Source organism: Ursus americanus, chromosome 25 (genome assembly GCF_024610735.1).
Source record: "Ursus americanus isolate L20-20 chromosome 25, mUrsAme1.1.p, whole genome shotgun sequence".
NCBI lineage: Eukaryota > Metazoa > Chordata > Mammalia > Carnivora > Ursidae > Ursus > Ursus americanus.
The window spans coordinates 34,988,390-35,010,626 of record NC_142151.1 but is presented as its reverse complement, the minus strand read 5'-3'; the positions used below and the strand labels follow the sequence as shown (position 1 = coordinate 35,010,626).

At 35.1% G+C, this 22,237-nt stretch overlaps 1 protein-coding gene across 8 annotated transcripts in view; it reads right to left on the bottom strand.

Moving 5' to 3' along the window:
* PPHLN1 (periphilin 1) overlaps positions 1 to 22,237 on the bottom strand; it is a 138,875-nt gene that overhangs the window by 21,329 nt on the left and 95,309 nt on the right. For all 8 annotated transcript variants that reach the window (XM_045801252.2, XM_045801257.2, XM_045801255.2 and 5 more), the window contains one exon: positions 21,063 to 21,203. In XM_045801252.2, the coding sequence (XP_045657208.1) occupies positions 21,063 to 21,203 (141 nt within the window). The remainder of the gene's footprint in view (positions 1 to 21,062; positions 21,204 to 22,237) is intronic.

The window sequence follows — 22,237 nt, the reverse complement described above, 5'->3', positions numbered from 1 at the left end:
TTAGAAACACCCTGCTTCACTGTACATTTATAGTTTTCACTATTAAAACAAAACACCAAAGGAGAAAAGCAGTTTTTTAAAAAGACTATTGTACAGAGACAAGTTTCAAAATGTCTGAAAACATGTATGTATTGTCTTTTGCAAAAAACAAAACCAAACACACACACACACACACACACACACACACACTCTCCAAACACAAAACCTAAAACAAAACCTGTCCAGAAATGGTACCATTCAGGGTGACACTATTTAAGAAGTCAAAGAGATAGCATATTACCAAAATAAAGCAATAATTAAAATGTAAACATATTATATGTAAAACAACAAGAAAAATTTCCAGTTCTGCCTGTCTCCGCTGTGTAGGTGTGACAGGAAAGCTCTACAATTTTTCCTCAAACACTGAATCATCTCCAGTGATTCAAGCCAGTATTTATCCCATATAGCTCAATTGTGTAGCAGCTGCATTCTGCATTTTTTAATGGTACTTAAGTTATTTAAAGTGTAGAGACAAAAGAAGCCACATTAAATTAGAACCAAAACACAACTCTAAAAGTCAAATTCTGACTATAACGTCCCATATTTGTTATAAAAAATATATATATATATCCTACTCCTCACATACTGAACACTCAACTATCCATATGGAAATCAGATTAAACTCTGTTTTCTTAGCCTTCAAGTCATCATATGTGGATAATTACACAGTAAAAACTTCAAACTCAATTCCTCTGCACAGTAAGAATCAACTTAGTATGACCACGAGGAATGAGCCATTCATATCCATAGCTATGCCAAAACATAAAGGAGAAAATGTAAACAATTACCAAAGGTATAATTTCTTACCATTTTCTTTCCACAAAAGTAATTTCTCATTCACACTGAACAACACTGATACAATTTACATACAATTCAATCTTCAAAACCACACACACAAAAATCAGCCTTCAATCCTTTTAAAAATCCCCATAGACTACACAACTACTATAGAAAGGTAGGTTCATAAGCATTTTACATGTCCAGCTTTATTCTCACTTTTTAAAATATAATGTATGGAAGGATTTAAGGTATTAATGGGGTGGGAAAAAAATACGTGAGAGTGAAGGAGATTGTGGATTTTATGTTCATGGAGCCCCTAGGTTTGGGTTGCTAAGTGACCCTGGGCACATTACATAATTCTGTAAGCTCCAGTTGCCTTATTTGTAATGTGGGGATTGTAACAGTAACTTAGTTCACAGGGCTGTTGTGAGAACTAAGTGACAGAACAAACATAAAGTACTTAATACTTAGAAACCATTCACTCAACAAACATTTGAGAGCCCAGTAAGTCAACAAATATTTGAGGACCTAGTATGTGCAGGCCCTGTACAAGTGGTAAACATAAAAATATACCATCCCTATCTTTAGGAAACTTTTTTCTTAGTGGGGAAGATTATATAATAAAATGTATGAAAATACACAAATGTGTATAATTGTGGTATTATATAAAATATAGTAGGTTCAGTGATGGAGGAACTACATTGGTTAGGGGAATAAAGAAATGTTTGAGTGAAAGGGTAACATTTAATCAAGGCCCTGAAAAAAGAGAAGAGGCCAGTGAGGGCATTCCAGGCAGAAGTAACAGCATCAACAAAGACCGCCAAGTAGAGAGAAAAGCATGTTCTATCCAGAGGCCAGTGTGACTGCAGCACAGTAAAACACAAGGGTAATAGGAAAGAAATTTGGAAGGAGAGGTAATAGACAAAACTAGCAGATCTCTAGAGCCAAGGTAAAGACTTTGGATTTTTATTCTAAATGTAATGAGAAGCTGCTGGAGTGTTTCAGGCAGAGCAGCAATTATATTTAACAGGTTTAGAAGTCAGGAAATAACCACAGCAATCTTCCATTAGGCTAGGAAAATCAAGATTCAAAGTATTCTGGAGCACAGCAACTCACCTTTGTTTAAAAATACTATTGTTCCTTCCTTTTAGTTGGAAAATTCTAAAATATATTAGCCATTTCCTGCTTTAGTTTAAAAAAAAAAAAGAACATCTAAAAAACATTACAAACTTTTTTTTACCTCCCCTTTTAAATGCATCATGATCAACAGCTATGCTTAAATAGAGTCATAAGTTTAATTTTTATCAATTGTGAACAGCACAATATGTAGCTGCTCAAAAACCTGGACAACAAAACTGGTCAAACTTCTTGGCATTTGAAGCTGAATTAAAGATGTTTCAATAACATAATTTTTACCATCTTACCAGTGAATTTTTTTTTTTTAAGTCACATTTAAGGTGTTCTTACTTGGTCCACTGTGGATAAACGATCTGGTATGCCTTTTCCACTCTTACTCAAAGGATGCTGTGAATTGCTGGAAAAAGTCCAAAACTGCAATTATTTGATCCACTCCTTAATCTCTCTTGTTGACTTCCATATCAACATACACCATATGCGGTATTCTAAGTCCTTTCCATGCCTGATTCAGGAACTCCAAGTGCTGATAGGACTCTCCCCACCCTATCCCATTTCCCCTCACTCTTAGCAAAACTGTCTCTCCTAAACCTATCTCCTCTCCACCTTAAAAATGGCTGCCACTTTCTTCTTTGTCCTAGTCACAGAAAGCATTTCTCTAAATTTTCAAGGTTAGTCCCTCTATCTGTGCTATTGATCATCTCTCCTGCTTCATCAAATATTCCATCTGTTTTTTATCTTCAGTCTCTCTCATATCACCCTTACCTTTTCACAAGTATTCAAAAATAAGTAAGTAAATAAACAAACAAATAGGTCGGCGAGTTTTATTTATTCGCCTGCCACACAGTCTCATGCACTTGTTCTCCATTTCTGACTCTAGCAATCTAATTCAGGCTCTCACTCCTCACCTGAAGAATTGTCAAACATTTCTGTACAGCCACACTAGTATCTTTTTAATTTAATTTAATTTTTTCTTAAGATTCTATTTATTGATTTGAGAGAGAGAGAGAGAGGATGAGCTGGGGGAGAAGCAGATAGAGAGGGAGAGGCAGACTCCCTGCTGAGGAGGGAGCCCGATGCGGGACTTGAACCCAGGACCCCAGGATCATGACCTCAGCCCAAGGCAGGTGCTTAAATGACTGAGCCACTCAGGCACCGCCCCCCCTTTTCTTGCTAGTATTTTTTTTTAAATCCTGATCCTAATTCTCACATATTTGAAATTCATCCATAAACCATACTTCCAATCAATAGAATTAAACTATTTTCTCCTGGCATTTAAATTTTTCAATGATCTGGCTCCAGCTATCTTCAGAAAACCATCCTGGGCTTGCCATCTACTATCTTTTCTCTACCAAAAACTTTCTGTAAAATAGTCTATAATCAGACCCTGTCTCATGCTACTTTAATTTCGCATCTACTACTGTGTGTGTGTGTGTGTGTGTGTGTGTGTGTGTGTGTGTATGTGAGTGTGTGTTTAAGATTTTATTTTATTTATTTGACCGAGACAGAGACAGAGAGAGAGAGAGAGCGAGCACAAACAGGCAAATCAGCAGGCATAGGGAGAGGGAAAAGCAGGCTCCCTACCAGGCAGACAGCCTCACGGGCAGCTCGATCCCAGGACCCTGGAATCATGACCTATGCCAAAGGCAGATGCTTAAGGGCCTGAGCCACCCAGGTGCCTCTACTGCTGTGTGCTTTTAACTTGCGGGGTCTCCACTAACTCTGAGGGGTTACTGCCAGAATTGAACTACAGTACTATCAGTGGAGTTGAAACAATATTTCCTTCCTGATTTGCATCCTTTATAACAAAACTACAATCATAAGTATAGCACCTTTTCTGAGTTCTATCAGTTGTTCTAGCATATTATTGGACCTGATGGGGTCATGGGAACCCCCAAATTTGTAGCCAGTCGGTCAGGAGTGCAAGTGGCCTGGGAACCCCCAAAGTGCAGCTGGTTTCAGAAGTAAGGGCAGTCTTGTTGGGAACCATGCCCTTTAACTTGTGGGGTCTGCACTAACTCTCAGTGGTTAGTGGCAGAACTGAATTGGAGTATACCAGAATGCTTCCTTCCAAAGCTCTTCTATCAAATCAAGACAAAGTTTCTGAGCCTATTATTCAAGACTAGTCACGATCCTTCTAATATACAACACTAAATGTAATTCTGTCAACCTCTACTCTATGCAGTTATAGCAATAAATGTGGCTGAGGAGTAGGATGGGGAAATGAAGAGTATCGGGAAAGAGATTAAAAAACATCCATGTAAGATACAGTTTCACTCAAACTAAAACTACTTGTAATTGTTGATTATTCCTTATAGTTCCCTATTTTCCATCTTATGCTCATGTCATTCACCTCTGTCTAGAATCTTTTACCTCCTATCTCTGAGACTCCTACCTGAATTCTAAGGATCCAAGCAAATATCACTTCCAAAATGAAGCCTCTTTGGTTCTCCTATCTGAAACCGATTTTTTAAAAATCTGTTTCAAGGGAAACAAGCATAACAGAGAGCACTAAGTAAGGAACAGTCATATTTCTACCACTTCTGGTGTAAGCTGGAACAAGCCACTTAAGCTTTTAAACATGTAAAATGAAGATAGGAAAAACAACATGCCATTTCCAAAAACACTCTTCTGCCTCAAAAAACTTAGAAACACATTCTTTTAAAAGCACAGCTAAGCTCTTAAAGTAACTAAGGGTAATTGCCAGCAATCATAAAAGAAGAAACAAGAAACAGAGTGATAAACTAACAGCACGGGCTACGGCTTCCCCAAAGAGCCAAGAATTTAGAGTCTGGTCAGGAATGAGACACATGACCTTTGGACGTTTCAAGACAGAGTTGAAATCTCAGGCCTTTGCATAAAGCTAGGGAGGATTTTTGCAGCAGGATGAACTAGAAAAAACAAACAAACAAACATAAATCATCTATCAGTAAAAGAAAAAGACAGGGAAACTTCTCTGCCTTGATTGAGCCTCTTAAGGCAAGGAGATGCAATTTCCTCTGAATATTCATAAACATAGGTCTACTTTCATGTGCATTTGAAGTTCTAAATATAAACTCACAACTCCGAAATACAAATTATATAAGGGAACATGCTACCATGAGCAAGAGTCAACAGAAACAGCAGCTGGATTAAAGCCCTCAGACTTTAGGTATTAAAATTATCCGTTACAGAAAATTAGATGCGAAAGAGAAAGAATGAAACCATGAGCAATTAACAATCTAATTCTAGGCAGATTTTTAAGAAAACTAAATCAAACTTCCAGAAATGGAAAATATAACTGAAATTAAGAACTCAGTGAATGGATTAAACAGTAAATTATATAAAACTGAAGACTTAGAGAGTCCTGAACAAAATACTTATAATTTCAGATTTAAACTTTAGAAAGTTTAGGAGAAATGAAATATACAATGATAAAAAATCTAACTACATCCAACTGGAGTACATAAAAAAAGAACAGAGGATACTCAAAATTTAAAGAGATAACATAATTTTCTAGCTGTAATGAAAAATGCAAATTTTCAGGTACAGGAAGCATAAATTATGTTAGCCAGAATAAATTTTACAACAATCCATATCTAAATACATTATAGTAAAACTGCATATTGAAAAGCAAACTTTAAAATAAAAATAATCTCAGGGCTCTTGGGTGGCTCAGTCTGTTAGGCGTCTGCCTTCCACTCAGGTCATGATCCCAAGGTCCTGGGATAGAGCCCCCGTCAGGATCCCAGCTCAGCAGGGAGCCTGCTTTTCCCTCTCCTCCTGCAGCTCCCCCTGCTTGTGCTCTCTCGTGCACCCTCTCTGTCAAATACATAAATAAAATCATAAAGAAAAAAAATCTTTTCCCCTTCACAGGCTTGCCATAAAGATCCAATTTTTTTCATCAATATTTTGTACAATCTTCTCAATATATATTTTAGTCATATGCAGTAAATTTATGAGAAATCATCTCAATCTTGTGGACTCTCTTTTTGCAACCAAATAGATAAAGATGATTTTACTTCTTCCTTTACTTCCTTTTAATCCCCCGAAGGGAAAGATTCTTGAAGATTTACTCTAGTATTTATCTTCAAGCTAAAATAGCAGAGCCAAACTACATGGGACCCAGGATGCTTTGAGGACTCCTCCTAATTCCATTCATTCAACTGTTAAAACATTTACTGCGAGCCTATAGTAGGCAAGGAACTCCAAATGACACAAAGATGATTAATTAGGTAATTTTTCTTTCAGCCTCTAAAAGGTAATTAGTATTGTAGCTGAACATATGCTAGCTATAAGTAGGAGGCAAGGATGTTATTATTAACTTTTGGCTGTGCCACTTTCATGGGCAAATCACAGTTGGCTGTGCAATTGATGAATTCAGTCAATAAAAATAAATTTTTAGTATAAATAAAACAAAATCTAGAAAATTAAACCTGTTGCAAACAAACTACCCTCCCTTAATACCAGGCTTCCACTAAAAAGTAAATTAAGGGGCGCCTGGGTGGCACATCGGTTAAGCATCTGCCTCCGGCTCAGGGCATGATCCCGGCGTTGTGGGATCGAGCCCCACATTAGGCTCCTCTGCCTGTGAGCCTGCTTCTTCCTCTCCCACTCCCACTGCTTGTGTTCCCTCTCTCGCTGGCTGTCTCTATCTCTGTCGAATAAATAAATAAAATCTTTAAAAAAAAAAAGGTAAATTAAATATTCTTTATGCCTTTGCTTTACATGGGGCCCTGATCTCTTTCATGATCACAATATCAAGAATGTACTACATCAGAAACATGGAATGGAAAAATATTTTTATGTTAAGAAAAAGCCTCTACTGAGATAATCACATGCATTTCTTTAAACTTGGTCCCAAGGGTACCAAGAATTTTTGCTAAAATAGCTTATGATTAAATATTTAAGTAGAATAAATGAGTACTACTTAAAATCTCTAGATTACAAAACCTTTATTATTATTAAGACCTGATCTGATCTGTAACTTTTAGACAACCAATATAAAGGATAGAGAAATACAAGTAGTACAACAGTTGCTGAAATAAGCACAAAAGGTTTTTCGTCTTGGCTTTCCTCAAACAGTACCAATGAAGGATGCTAATAATAGAATAAAATTTCAGGGCACAACACTGCAAACCATAATTAGAAATCAATGTGGTATAAAACCATCAAAACTGCTGGGCAACAATTAAATTGAGAATCCTCAAAAAAGAATGTATGTGCGTGTGCATGTGTGCGTGTGTATGTATGTACATACGTATTGGCCTAAATGAGCCAATGAAAAATAAATAATAGTAAATAGTAAATAAATAGTGTAGTATTTATAAATAGTAAAAACAAATAATCTCAAAGTCAGAAATATCCTAAAGTTTGAAAAAAGTACCACAATTTGACACAGTCTATATATACCAGAAGACAATGGAGTGCATACGTTCAGGAAAAGGTTCTAGAAAAACTTGACACAAAGAAGCAGCTTAATGGGGGAAAGGCATACTAGGATATTTGCTGATAGGAAACTAAAAACTTTGTAACTTGAATTCACATACCATAAATGAGTAGTTCAAATTTACCCTAAAATATTTCCTATCAATCTAACATGGGGATTGTATGGGTAAAAAAATAAGAGGCAAAAAGCCTTACCTCAAATATAACATTACTGTTATACATTTTAAAGGCTTTTTCCCAAGCAAAATAATCTTTAAAAGATATATGTACAAAAATCAAGCCCTAGGAGCCCCAGTATAATTACTACCAAGCTAGGTAAATAGAGATGACAATATAGCATCACAGTACCACAATCCTACTCATTTCAGTTACTCAAGATCTGCTTTGCTCTTTACCTTTCACTTCTCGTAAGAGAGAATCACTAGATGAAATTGACATGAAGACTCATCTATTTCCTTCTTGGTTTAATGACATTAATTTTAATTTCAACCCATTCGCAAATGTTATAATTTAAAATACAAAATGACCAAAGGAAGAGATTATTTTTCAGTATAACTTTTAAGTTACTTGGTTGGAAATTGGGCCTTATTTTTCTAAGTTGGGATCCCAGGCTAACCCACAAAAGCCTCATAAGCACATACGAAAACTTAAATACTTTTCACCAACTATGAAAAAGAGTATAAAACAATAACGGCAGCCATTTTGGCTACTGACAACGTCCTAGCCAACTTAAATATACATTCCCATTTAATTCTAACATTATTATGAAGTGGATACTAGCACCATTCCCCTTACAGTAGTGAGCAAAGCAAGCCTCAGAAAAATAAAATGACCTTCCCAAAGACACATAGTTAAGTGGCTGAACTGGGATTCAAGCCTAATCCCCTAACTCCAAAGTTCCTATAGTACTTCTTCTAACTACTAAAATAATGCAGCAGCATTGTGGCAATACTCCATAAATCCTTCTACTGACTATATAAAATTCCATAGTGCAGATACACTAGAATCTATTCAGTCATTGTTCTCGGGTAGAAGAAAATGATCCTTCGTGGAAGTAGGAGACATAAGAAGCAATGAAAATTTTAAAAAGGGTAAATATTTAAATAAGCCTAAATGAATATTAACTGCAAAGCAGACTGTCAGTATCTTGTGGGGTTTAAAATATATATGGAAGTAAAACACACCAGTAATAGATCAATCAAGAGGAAGTTCAATGGGGTTAAAATGCTCTAAAATGCCTACACTGATCCGTCAAGAAGTTAAAAATACTAGTGTATATTAGACTTCAGTAAATCAGGAATGCATGGTGTAAAACAGTATATAACTAAAAAGAAAAAAACAGTGTATAACTATTGGTGTATGGAAATGAATAATTTTCAAAATTCCAAAGATGGAAACAAGGAAAGAAAAAGGACTACAGAATAGGAAGAAAAACTAAACACAGATACATCAGTAACCTCATTAAATATAAATGGACCAGATGACTCAAGTAAAGACATATTTTATCCAAATGGATGAAAAAACAAACTCAATTATATGCTGCTTATAAGAAAAATACCTTAAATACAAGAATACAGAACAGCTGAAAGCAAGGTGACAAAAAGATACCACATAAAAACTTAGATAAATATGAGGCAGTATTAGAGATGAAGAAAACTACTTCAGAAAGATATAAAATAATTGTAAATTCATATGCACTTTATAGCATAGTCTCAAATAAAAGGAATAAAAATATTTAAAGGAGATACATGAACCCACAGACATGTGAAGGTTTTAATACAACTCTTTCAGAAACTGATAAGATAAGCAAACAAAACCAATAAGCATATGGAGGATTTATTTTTGTTATTTTTTTTTAAAGATTTTATTTATTCATTTGAGAGAGAGACAGAGCACAAGCAGGAGGAGAGGCAAGGAGAGTGGGAGAAGCAGACTCCCCCCTGAGCTGGGAGCCCAACATGGGGCTTGATCCCAAGACCCTGGGGTCATGACATGAGCTGAAGGCAGATGCTTAACCATCTAAGCCATCCAGATGCCCTGGATTTGGAGGATTTAATACAATCAATTTTACCTAATTGTCATACTAATAAACCAATGCCCTCAACAAATACAAAATACACCTACCTGTCAAGTATACAGAATACTTAACAAAAACTGACTATGTGTTGGCCAACAATGGAAGTCACAACAAATTTCATAGGACTCAAATCCTAAAAAGTATATTTTCTATTACAGTGGTTTTGAATTAGAAATTTATTAAAAAAACAAAACAAAAAACAAAACAAAAACAACAACTACAAAATCTCCTGTTTGGAAATTTCAAAATATTCTAAACTCTAAGAAGAAATCCCCCCAAAATATTCTAAACTGAATGGCAATGAATATTAACATCAACTTCTGGAAGATGGAACTAAAGCCCTATTGAGAGAGAATTTATAGGTTAAAAGAAAAGCCGCAAATCCATCAGTACCTAGGCTCCAGAGTTTTGTTCTGTTTTGTTTTTCAAAAAGAGCAATTAAACCAAAAAAAGTAGAATGAAAGAAAATAATAAAGGTAGAATTCAATGAAATATAAAATACAAAAACAAGAAAGAAATGAATAAAACCAAAAGTTGGTTCTTTGAAAAAGACTTGTAAGACTGGTAACTTTAGGTAGCACTGATCATGGGAGATGTAGCAGCCAACTCCCAAGACAGCCTTGCAGTGATCCCCATCTCCTGGTACTTTCATCCTTGTGTAATACCTTCTTATTGAGTGTCAGCTAGGCTTAGTGACTACTTCTAATGAATAGACCAAGATGGAAGCGATGGATGGTATGTGACTTGAAGAATAGATCAGAAAAGACAACAAATCATTGTTCCTTTTCTCTCTCTTGGGACTCTAGCTCTGGGGAGGTCATGTCAGGAGAAGCCTTGTGGAGAGGTCCACATGGTGAGGAAGTAAAACTTGTACCAAAAGCCACATGAGTGGGCTTCCAACTCCAGTCACATCTTCAGAGACTACAGCCCTCGTTATCAGTTTGATAGCAACCTCTTGAGAGATCCTGAGCCAGGATCCTGAGCCAGGATCCCAACAGGCTTTATTTGTTGTATCTGAGAAATTGAGAAACTGATTCTAAGATTTCTACAGAAGTTCACAGCTCCAAGTATAGGTCCTCTTTAAAACAACAACGTAGGACAACTTGCTCTACTGGATATCAAAACTTATTATAAAGCTCTGGTAACAAAGACAGCACGGTATTATTGCAAAGATCAAGGGACCAACGGCACAGAACAGAGTCCAGAAACAGATTCAGATATATATGGACACTTGATTTATTATATAGGTGTCAATGCAGAGCAGTAAAGAACACATGGCCTTTCCAATAAATGGTTCCAGGTCAAATGAAAGTCCATATGGAAAAAAAAAATGAAACCTGGATCCCTGATATATATTTAATATGCACTCTACATAAAATAATTTTCAGATGGACTGTGACTCAATGTGAGAGACAAAACAAAATATCTTCTAGAAGATAATAAAAGCTATCTTAAATAGGAGACAACAGTAATAAAGAAAAAGACTAAAAAGTCTGGACTACATTCTTATTCCTCCAAAAATATCAAAAGAATGAAAAAACAAGCCACAAAGCGGTAAAGTTATCTGCAACACATATAACTAGCAAAGGGCTTCTATTTAGAATATATAAAGAACTCTGCAGATCAATTTTAAAAAAACAAAAACAACTTCATAGGAAAACAGGCAAGAATCTCAAGAGATACTTTCTAAAAGAGATGCTAATAACCATATGAAAATGTCCTCAGCATCATCAGTAATAAGGGACATGCAAATTAAAAGCATAAGGAGCTCTATTACATGTTAACACTATCAACGAATCTCACAAACACAATGCTGAACCAAAAAAAAGCTAGACACAATATATACCATATTATTCTACCTGTATTGAGTTTAAAAACAGACAAAACAATACTACAATGTTAGACACTTATTTAGTGGTTACTACCTTTGAGAAAAAGGAGGGGGCAGTAACTGGGAGAGGGTATAAAGGGTTTCCTGGGATGCTGGTAATATTCTACTTCTTGATCTAAATGGTATTTTTTTTAAAGACTATTTATTTAAGACAGAGACAGAACACACACAAGCGGGGGTTGGTGTGGGAGAAGCAGACCCTCCGCTGAACAGAGAGCCTGACGCAAGGCTTGATCCCAGAACCCTGAGATCATGATCTGAGCTGAAGACAGATCCTTAACCGACTGAGCCACCCAGGTGCTCCAATTTGAGTGGTAGTTTTCACAAGTGTTTGCTTTGTGAGGAATCACTCAGGTTAACAACTATGTTTTGAGTACTTCTTTCTGTATATGTTATACATCATTAAAGTGCTTTTTTTAAAAAATAGAGCACAGGGGCGCTTGGGTGGCACAGTGGTTAAAGCGTCTGCCTTCGGCTCAGGGCGTGATCCCGGCGTTACGGGATCGAGCCCCACGTCAGGCTCCTCCACTATGAGCCTGCTTCTTCCTCTCCCTGGCTGGCTGTCTCTATCTCTGTCAAATAAATAAATAAAATCTTTAAAAAAAATTAAAATAAAATAAAAAAATAAAAAATAGAGCATAATAGCAAGCATAGCAGAATTTAGCATGGTTGATCTTCAGCTAACCAGAAATGATTTTGAAGTGCTCATTTGCCCCAAGTCCAGATAACTGAGGGATTAGAAATCTTAAAATTCCACTCTGAGGCTGACAAAAAAATCCTACAAATAATATCCCAGCTAACGAAGTAAACAAGTATTCTAAACAGAACTGCGCAATTTCCTCTAGTAGTTTTTTAAAAAACAAAATAAAACAAAAGGAAAAATAAGGGGGGACGACAACAAAACAGACAGTATGTCTCCCAATGAACCAGATACTAAAAATCATCATTTTATTTCTAATGTTTCCTTAAGTAGAAACATAAGATTTTCTTAGGGCAACTTTTAAAACGTCTTGTATAAATGAACTGAGAATATCAACCAGCTCATGCTGGTGTCAGCACATGAGTGTACAGGACAGATAAGCTTATTATACAGTACCTGAATTAAGCAACAGTTAAGAGAAGACAGATGTCATAGAAGGGATCACATTTTAAAAATGAAAAATGAAAATTATGGGAAAATATGAGAATAATTTGTTTCAGAAATGGGGAGGGGAAGCAGGGAATTCTAAGGAGAAGGAAACATTTACCTTTTTTTTTTTTAAAGATTTTATTTATTTATTTGACAGAGAGACAGCCAGCGAGAGAGGGACCACAAGCAGGGGGAGTGGGAGAGGAAGAAGCAGGCTCCCAGCGGAAGAGCCTGAAGTGGGGCTCGATCCCAGAACGCCAGGATCACGCCCTGAGCTGAAGGCAGACGCTTAACGACTGCGCCACCCAGGCGCCCCAACATTTACCTTTTTACAATACTTCTTGTACCTAGAAAAACAGACTGGAACCAGTGAGATAAAAGAACAAGCCAAATGGAAAATGTAAAAGAGAAATTACAAAGGAACCCCCCCGAACAAATATTTCATAGTAAAATTATTTTTACAATTCATTTTGAATGAATGGAGGGAAAAAGGAAAAAGAAAAAAGCAGAAGCATAAGGATAAAAGGTTTAACAACCCAAAACCTGACAATGATGAGAAAATCACCTCTCAAGAGTTAAACTTCTACAGATTTGCTATATAATATTCCTAGGAAGTAATCTGAAAGTAGTCAAAATTCCAAAGCCGCAAAGAAACAGGCAAAGTAATTCTTAATAGTACCGTAAACATCTACATAGTGATTTTCAATATACAACGGGCTTTCACATACAGTGGTTTTGTTGGTTCTGTGGGAGAGCGTGTAATTAACCCCATTTTATAAATGATTTTGAAAAGGGCTCTGAGAAGTTAAAACACTAAGTGGAAACATCCAGTGTTTACTATGCCATACCACTTACAAATGTCCTTTAAAGTAAATTCTCAGACATGTCAACTTACAGCAGGGGAACTGAATAGCAAGGGACAACAATTTGGAACCACTAAGAAGGAAATCCTTACCTAGCACTTGTTGATAGTGGACAAGGAGGAAAGGTGAGAGAATGAAGCTTGTGCTCGAGTTTATGTCATGGGGAACAACGATATTGGAAATGCTTTATAACTAGGTACATTTTAAGTGATGACATCCAGGGATAAGGTCCAAGTTGGCCTCATCTCTTTTGGTACTTATATTAAATGTGGTTCTTACCAGGCTTGGTATCCGTATTGCCTAAATTTTATATTTTATGTAAAAATAATACAACAGGGTCAATCATCTTCATATTTACAGGTTTATATCAGGTAAAAAATAACTAACTTACTTTTAAATGTGAAGACTGAGATGCTTGGTTTTAACATTTCAAGCATGATACAAATTACCTTATGAGATAACTTTCAGATGAAACTCCCTTAAAACGAAACTTTACACTTGTTCTTCAGCAACAAGTTTCTGGAATAAAAAATCTGTTTTTTTTTTTACAAACTATAACTTTCAAAAACCTTGAAATATGGCCAAAATAAAGGATTTATCTTTAATGTGTTTGAGAATAAGAAATTTTTCAGGGGTAAATCTTAAGTGAGTACATTTTACTAAATCTATATATGTAAAGTCTGAACAAGTGGTTGGCAATAATGGATTGTTAACTACAGTAGGGTAGACTTGATGTCTAGACAAGATAGTGGTGAGAGCTGTACTTTTAAGAAGTTTGTTACTTGTTCTGATAAAAAGGGAAAACAAAGAATGTTTCTCTTATGTAAGGTTAGCGTGAAATGTTTAGATCATGCGTATACAATAGAGCTGCCACTGCTTTGAAAACAATTTCATTTTAATCCATCATGTGTTAAAGCTGATTTTTTTCCATGTCCCTAACTCTAACATTTCGGGAAGATGGTACATTTGATTAATCTTCTACCCATTTTACTTTAAAAGTAAAACAAAAATATCCTATTATATATTGAGAGAGAAGGAGCAAGAAGTAGTGAGAGTGTTGGGAATCATCAGGCTATATGGACAGTGACTAAAACTAGACACTGTAAAAAGAGAAGAGCCACAGGTTGACCACTGATTAAATGTGACATCTTATTTACTGAAAAAAATATTTTCTGCACAATTCTTTAGCTCAACAAACACTAATTACTAACTGATGCATAGCAACAGTATATCTGAGTTTAAAAAATTTTTAAATATAAGAACCTGTGTCCTTAAGAGGTAAAAAAAAAATTAAAACACCTAAAAATTCTACACTTTAATCTGAAATTAGCTACACACAACAGTGTGTGCAGAAGCAGCAATACTTAGCTTTTACTTTTAAATGATGGAGATTAAGAACGGATCTAAGATTATTCAGTCTAGCTTCTTTATTTTGAAGAAAAAGTTTGGAAAAGCTAGTGAGCAGCCCATATGGTCACAAGAAAATGGTTAACATGTAGAATTCAAATTAAAATAAAATTTATTAATTAAGTAGATTGATCTAGATTTACAGTTAAACCTTATTAACCTATCAGTCAAACAACCTAGACAAGCAACAAAAGGATTTCTGAAGTAAATTGATTTTTCTTTTTTTAACTAACTGGAATAAGGAAAGGAGAGGACTCCCATCTACAATTTAACTATATAAGTCAATACATAAAGATAAATATATAATCTACCCTTCATTCAAGAGAGAGACTTACTTCAAGGTAGAAATATCAGCATTTTCATAAAACAACAGTAGGACAGTGTTAGGATAGATAGTATTCTGAAATAGTCAAAGAGGTTTTAAAAAATGAATTTGCCTTCATGGTACTTCATTTTTTTTTCTGGTTATTATTCACCAAATAAGAAAAAGAAGAAATGGACTCCCCCCCCCCAACAAATTCTACTTTTTTATGATTTAAGAAATACCATGAATAGTGCATTTACAGAATACTTTCAGGCACATCCCTTCAACTGTATTGGTTGAGATTCCATAAGTTCTATCTACTAATAAAAATTTTTGAGAAAGGTTAACAATGATTGGTACTAGCAAGAAATGAAGATTCTCTATGTAATCTCATATGTTCCAGTTATTCTTAAACTTGGCTTGCCATGAAAATCACAAGAGGTGTTTTAAAACATACAGATTTCAGAATACACAGACTCAGGAATCTGGTCAAGAGGCACTCTGGTGATCTCTTATGGCAGTCATTAAAACTGACACAGCACTTCACAAGACACAACACAGGCATTTGAGAACCACAACTACATCAACTCCCCTCCAAAACTGCTCATTTTAAATGTAATCCTTGTATATTTTTAAAATATATACACACCTTTCTTATAAAGGTGGAGAAATAGGAGGAACTGTATTTTAAAACATGGCTTCACAAGTGATTATAAATATCTACTAATAGGGGACTAATTATATACACTGATAAAAAATGGATATATTGAACAGGGTACATGGTAAGCTACCACTTGTATTTAAAGAAAAAATATGGAGACATGTACCAACTCTTATCTCTACTCATCAGGATCAATCATGATCCCGACGTATGTGTGTATATACATACAAAATATGTACACACACATAAATATGATATATAAACTGTGTATACATATACATATGTATGTTACATAGTCTATATGCTAGGGAAAGAAACTGGGCAGCTAAGAATTATGAAGGAAACTTGTTTTTCACTGCATGATCTCTGTGTCCTTTGAAATTTATGCTTATATATGTTACTAATTAAGATCCAGCCTTAATGGATTGGCTGGAGGGTATTTATCATAAAGCAAATTAAATCACATGATTCTGAGACATGATCATAACTTTGGTTCCTAACAAAATCCTTATTACTGTCAGTATAATCAATTGTTCTGAAAAAGACTTTCATAAATATTTGTTACAGGTGATATTTACAGTGTTAGAACTGTCAAAACTCATCCAACTGAATATTTAAGATCTATGCATTTTATTGCACTTTAATTATACATCAATTAAAAATACATAAGATAAAACTTCAGTTTACATAAAACTAAGATGGTAATAGTTCTCAAGCTTTTAGCATATTAGAAAACTACAGAAAAACTTAAGAAAAAACAATCACCTCCTTCTAATTGCTTACTCCAAGTATGGTCCACAGACTAGGACAATCAGCAGCGCCAAGGAGCATGTTAGAAATTCTGATCTCAAGCCCCATCCCAGATCTAGAGAGTCAGAAAATGTACTTTAACAAGATCCCCAAATGATTTCTGTGCATATTAAAACTTGAGAAGCTCTGATAACCTATTTACCAGAAGAGTTATGGTAGAAATCCAAGAAGCTCTACTTTTTTTAAAAAGCCTCACAGATGTATAACAAAGGTAGAGAGAGAATCATAATATAAGTACTGTGCTTTGAGGGGGAAGAGATGGAAAGTTCTTTCTTCAAGACTATTAGTTTCCATAGCCAAAAATCCTAATAAACAGCAGTTACCATCTTTAGTAGTGTTTCATTAGGTCACTGCTTCTCTTCTACTTGTGTAGGTAGGTGCATTTTAGCCACCCTGACATTCATAGCTGTACAACCTACTAGGCAGAACATGCATGTGCATATTATATGTATCTACTCCATCCCAGATCTACTTAGATTATCTGATCCCATCTGAATAAAGAAGATAGATACAAAATTCTACTCCAGATCTTGCCAGTGGGGAATTACAAAGAGATTTTAAAATATCACTAGATGCCAGACGTCCAAAAAACAGAGGATCTCACTGACAGGCTATGTCTAAGCACTGTTTTAACAAAGTATGAGGTTAAGTATGAAAAAGGTTCCAAAGAGTGAAAGTAAATATTACCTTATCCCCACAGGTGCAACAGAGGGAAGAAGGGTTATGTAATAATAAAGATTTCAATTTGAGTGGTTTGTTCAAAGTGACAGTCTGTTAGAAGATTCCTCACTGATAAAATAGCAAGTAGTGGAATTCACTTTCAAATCAAATAATTCAGTAATAGAAGTATGTGAGGGGACTTGTGAGATATTACAATCAAGGGGTTAATGCCAAACACCTGAGATAGATTATGAATCACCTATACTTTTGTAGGCTATCTGGGTATCACTTATAATGACAGGACAAATTCTGAAATCTCCCTCTCTAGGCTAAGAAGCTAAGAACCTTGAAAAATATTCTGATAAGTGATTGTAAAAGTGGCCCAAATTGGGTAAATCTGGGGAAATGAGGGTAAAATAAGATATACCATAGGGTCTAAAACATAAGAAGGCTAAATGCGCTGTGACAATAGAATGGATCATCTCCACTAAAGGATACTCAGGCACCAGCGGGATTCAAATGATTTCTAGCAACACAACAGTCAGAGATGCAACCTGATGTCTTCTGGCTCAAGGATTTTAATTTTAGACTGTGGTTCTCTGCCATATTTGATTATAACATGGGGAGCTTTTTTCATCTACATTTCAAACCCTATCAAAATTCTTATATTCACAGGGATGAGATGGCAATAATGTGGCAAAAAACATGAATCTGCCCTCTCACTGAAGTGATTCAGATACAAACTACCTCCATATGTATACCCTTAAACATCAAATAGCCACTTTGTGGGCACACTGAATTAAACCAAATTTTGGCCTAGAGAAATTAAGTTTATTTTATATTTCAATACTGCCACAAGTTAATGATTTCCTTAGGATTCGAGGGCTGAAGAATCTAATTTATAGAAACCCTAAAAAAATTATATGTGGTAATTTATCTTTACAAGATATCTGAACATACTGCACTTGATGTAACAGAGAGAAAAAGCAGCTTGGGCATTATACCAATATTTACATTTCTATATTATTCTAAACTTGAATTGTTGGCCTCATCTATGTGGGCTTTTTTGGGTTATTATACATTTTTTTAAATCATGAAGTATTTCAAGCATGTGGAAAAATATAAAGAATAATTACTGGACAGCTATGTAACTACCATCTGGCTTTCTCAAGCCTTTACATTATTCCTATCCATTTGGCATTTAATCTCTAAAAATAAAATGTGCAAAAGTTGAAAACAGAGAAAATGAGGGGAAAATCCCCTTAAAACTTTTTCATTTTCTAAAGTCACTGTAACTTTTAGACACAAACTTATGAAATAATTATATATGATTATTTACTAGCTTGCTGACATCTTGGGGGTTTTTGGTTTTTCTTGCCAATACATCAAAACCAAAGTGCTCTTTTAAAAAGAGAGTATGGTAACATTATTAAGTACAATAATTTATTTTTAGCATTTAAGATTATTTAACATTATTAACTTTTCCATTTTATAACTCTTCTAACAACTGTCATATCAGAATACAGTAATGTTCTTTTAGATTTATTTTTCTTTCTTTAGGTCATCTGTCTTTGCTATAATAATCTCAATATTTTTTGTGTCAGATTTTCCATGTGTTTTTGAACAATGGGAAAATGAAAACAGAAATCTAGTCATACTTATAGGCCAAACATGTATGGATGTCTATCGAGTACTACAAAAAACTAATTCCATACTAAATAATTCTGTGTGTATACTGATGGGCTGTACATCTGACTGGTAGCTCATCTTTTCAAGATCAAATAAATCAACAATGAATAATAACAAAAAGAGGTAGAAATATTAATAAATGACAACAAAATTCCCCTACACTGTTATTTCAGTCAAATTTTTCTACCAGTTATATTCTTAAGAGAGCTTCTCCTTTAAAGAACTGCTGTTTAGGGGCGCCTGGGTGGCTCAGTCGTTAAGCGTCTGCCTTCGGCTCAGGACGTGATCCCGGCGTTCTGGGATTGAGCCCCACATCAGGCTCCTCCGCCGGGAGCCTGCTTCTTCCTCTCCCACTCCCCCTGCCTGTGTTTCCTCTCTCGCTGGCTGTCTCTCTGTCTGTCAAGTAAATACATAAAATCTTTTAAAAAAAAGAACTGCTGTTTAGGTGAAAAAGAAAAAAAAATCATTCATTCAATAAACACTTACCAAGCACTTAACTACTAAGTGCTGGGTTTAGGCACTGTGTTAGGTGGTCAGGTTAAGATGCAGTCTCTGACTGACAGTGACTCAGGGGCTATTCAGAAGTCATTTCTAGGTTTACGCCTCCATCCACCATCTATAGAAAATATTTCCTTTGAGTCTACCACATGCCAATCACTATATTAGGTAACGGAGATAAAGTAATAAACAAAACATAGTCACTGCTCTCATGAAGCTTCCATTATGATGACAGGAGACAAATAAGCAAATAAAAACATATGTCGAGTGGTTAAAAAAAAAAAAAAAGCACTACCAAGAAAAATAAGTCAGAGTAAAAGGACAAAAGGGCAGTAATTCTACATGGGGTAATGACATTCATATCCATGTTGAAGACACATCTAAGGAGCAAACCTTTTCTTTATTTATGCTCTTAATTAACTGGTATCTTGTAAGGTACCAGTCACCTTCATATCACCAAATTAAATAGGATTTTCTCCCTCTTCACATTCCTTCTGTTCTTCCAGGAATCTGACACTGCTCACCACCTCCATTTTGAAACTCTAGTGGCTTACATAACAAATTTCCTATCCAGATTCTTATCCTTTGCCATTGGGGTGGCATCAGTATGAACTCTACAATCATGACAAGGATTTAATTAAGATGATCTCCTATTCAACCATGGCAAATAGATTTTAACTGATGTGAAACTGGAAAGCACCCTGAGAAAAGATTTAACTTTATTCTTAATTTCCAATAGGTTTTAGAAGACTATATAACAATATGACATTTACTCAAAGCACCAGAGAGTAACAACATCAAAAACACCTGTACACACTGAGTAATATAAAGAATTGTTGAATCACTGTACTGTATACCTGAAACTAACACTGTATGTTAATTTTATTGGGGAAAAAAAAAAAAACGCACTTATACTGCATGTTACATGTTATAAAACCCTGTCAAATTTTACTTCATTTTATCCTCTAAAGTGATAATACACTAGGAGGCAGGTAATATTTCCATGTTAAAACATTTTAAATCCTACTAAGCATAATGAGAACATGTGAAGATTTAAGAGAAAATGGTTTTAAATCTCAATAGGTAAGACAAAGCCTCTAAGCTTATTCCATTCAAAAATTATATTTCATACTATAGTAAAATATAGCTAGAAGGTTCTGACCTATAAATATTCCTTAGGTCATCTATTTAATCTATTAAAAACAAGATCCTAACTTTTCAGAATGACATCATTAAAATTAAATCTATATACTTATCCTTTACTTTCCTTCAATATTTGAAAAATGCTTAAAAGTATAACGAAAAATGTGAACATCTATAATCCCAATATTCTAAAATAACATCTGTTAATATTTTGGTATATTTAACATTTCTTTCAGGTCATCCCTGTTGATTTTAATAGTTCAAAGTTGCTTCATATGACCAAGCATATTGATATTCTCTAAAAAAGAGTTAGCTTTTTATTTAAAAAATGAAAAAATAAACAAACAGGAATAGGGGACCAAACTGATCAATATTACTGTGAAATCAAATCAAACAATTTTTATATAATTTTTTACATTCTAATTTCAGAGTCACGAGTGGAAAAAAAACCAAAATGAAATACATGTAGTCAATAAATACGTACTCTAACTACCATGCGCAAAGTGACAGGAACAAAAGATTATGTACTTAAAGAAGACTAAATTCTCACCTGTTCAATCTCTTTGGTTTTTGATGCTATTGCTTTAGAGCGGCTGGTTAGCTGACTGTCTTCAAATAATTCTATGCCATCTGTTGCATTCGACTCAGGTTCCTCTGGCTGGTCAATAAACAATGGTGCTGTAGATCCCGCCTTAAAAAAAAATTAGAAATCTTTAATTACATACAGCACTTAAGATGACTGCGTATACCAAGGCACAATGTATCAAGAGAAAGTGCTAAATTCAGCCAGTTTTAAGAAAACACTTTCAATTTCGCCATGCATAATGAGCATATGTGAGGAGGACTAAAGAGGAAATGACTGCTACTTTTTAAATGTTAGGTAAGACAAAGCGTCTAAGCTTATTCCATTCCAAAATTATATTTCACACTATATTAAGATACAGCTAGAAGGTTTTGTCCTATAACTATTCCTTAAGCAATCTATTTAAGAAACACTGAAGAGAAAAAGCCTAATTAGAAGTGAGAGGTATGGGCACACATAAGCATATTAAAAAAGAACATGGAAAGGGCTCTACTTTCAGAAGTTAAAAATACTTTGCTTCTCTACTGGGTGTTTACCCCAAAGATACAGACGTAGTGAAGAGAAGGGCCATATGCACCCCAATGTTCATAGCAGCATTGTCCACAATAGCTAAATCGTGGAAGGAGCCGAGATGCCCTTCAACAGATGACTGGGTTAAGAAGTTGTGGTCCATATATACAATGGAATATTACTCAGCTATCAGAAAGAACGAGTTCTCAACATTTGCTACAACATGGACGGCACTGGAGGAGATAATGCTAAGTGAAATAAGTCAAGCAGAGAAAGACAACTATCATATGATTTCTCTCATCTATGCAACATAAGAACTAGGACGATCGGTAGGGGAAGAAAGGGATAAAGAAAGGGGGGTAATCAGAAGGGGGAATGAAACATGAGAGACTACGGACTATGAGAAACAAACTGAGGGCCTCAGAGGGGAGGGGGGTGGGGGAATGGGATAGGCTGGTGATGGGTAGTAAGGAGGGCACGTATTGCACGGTGCACTGGGTGTTATACACAACTAATGAATCATCGAGCCTTACATCGGAAACCGGGGATGTACTGTATGGTGACTAACATAATATAATAAAAAATCATTAAAAAAAATACTTTGCTCTATAGCATAAAAATTTATTGAAATC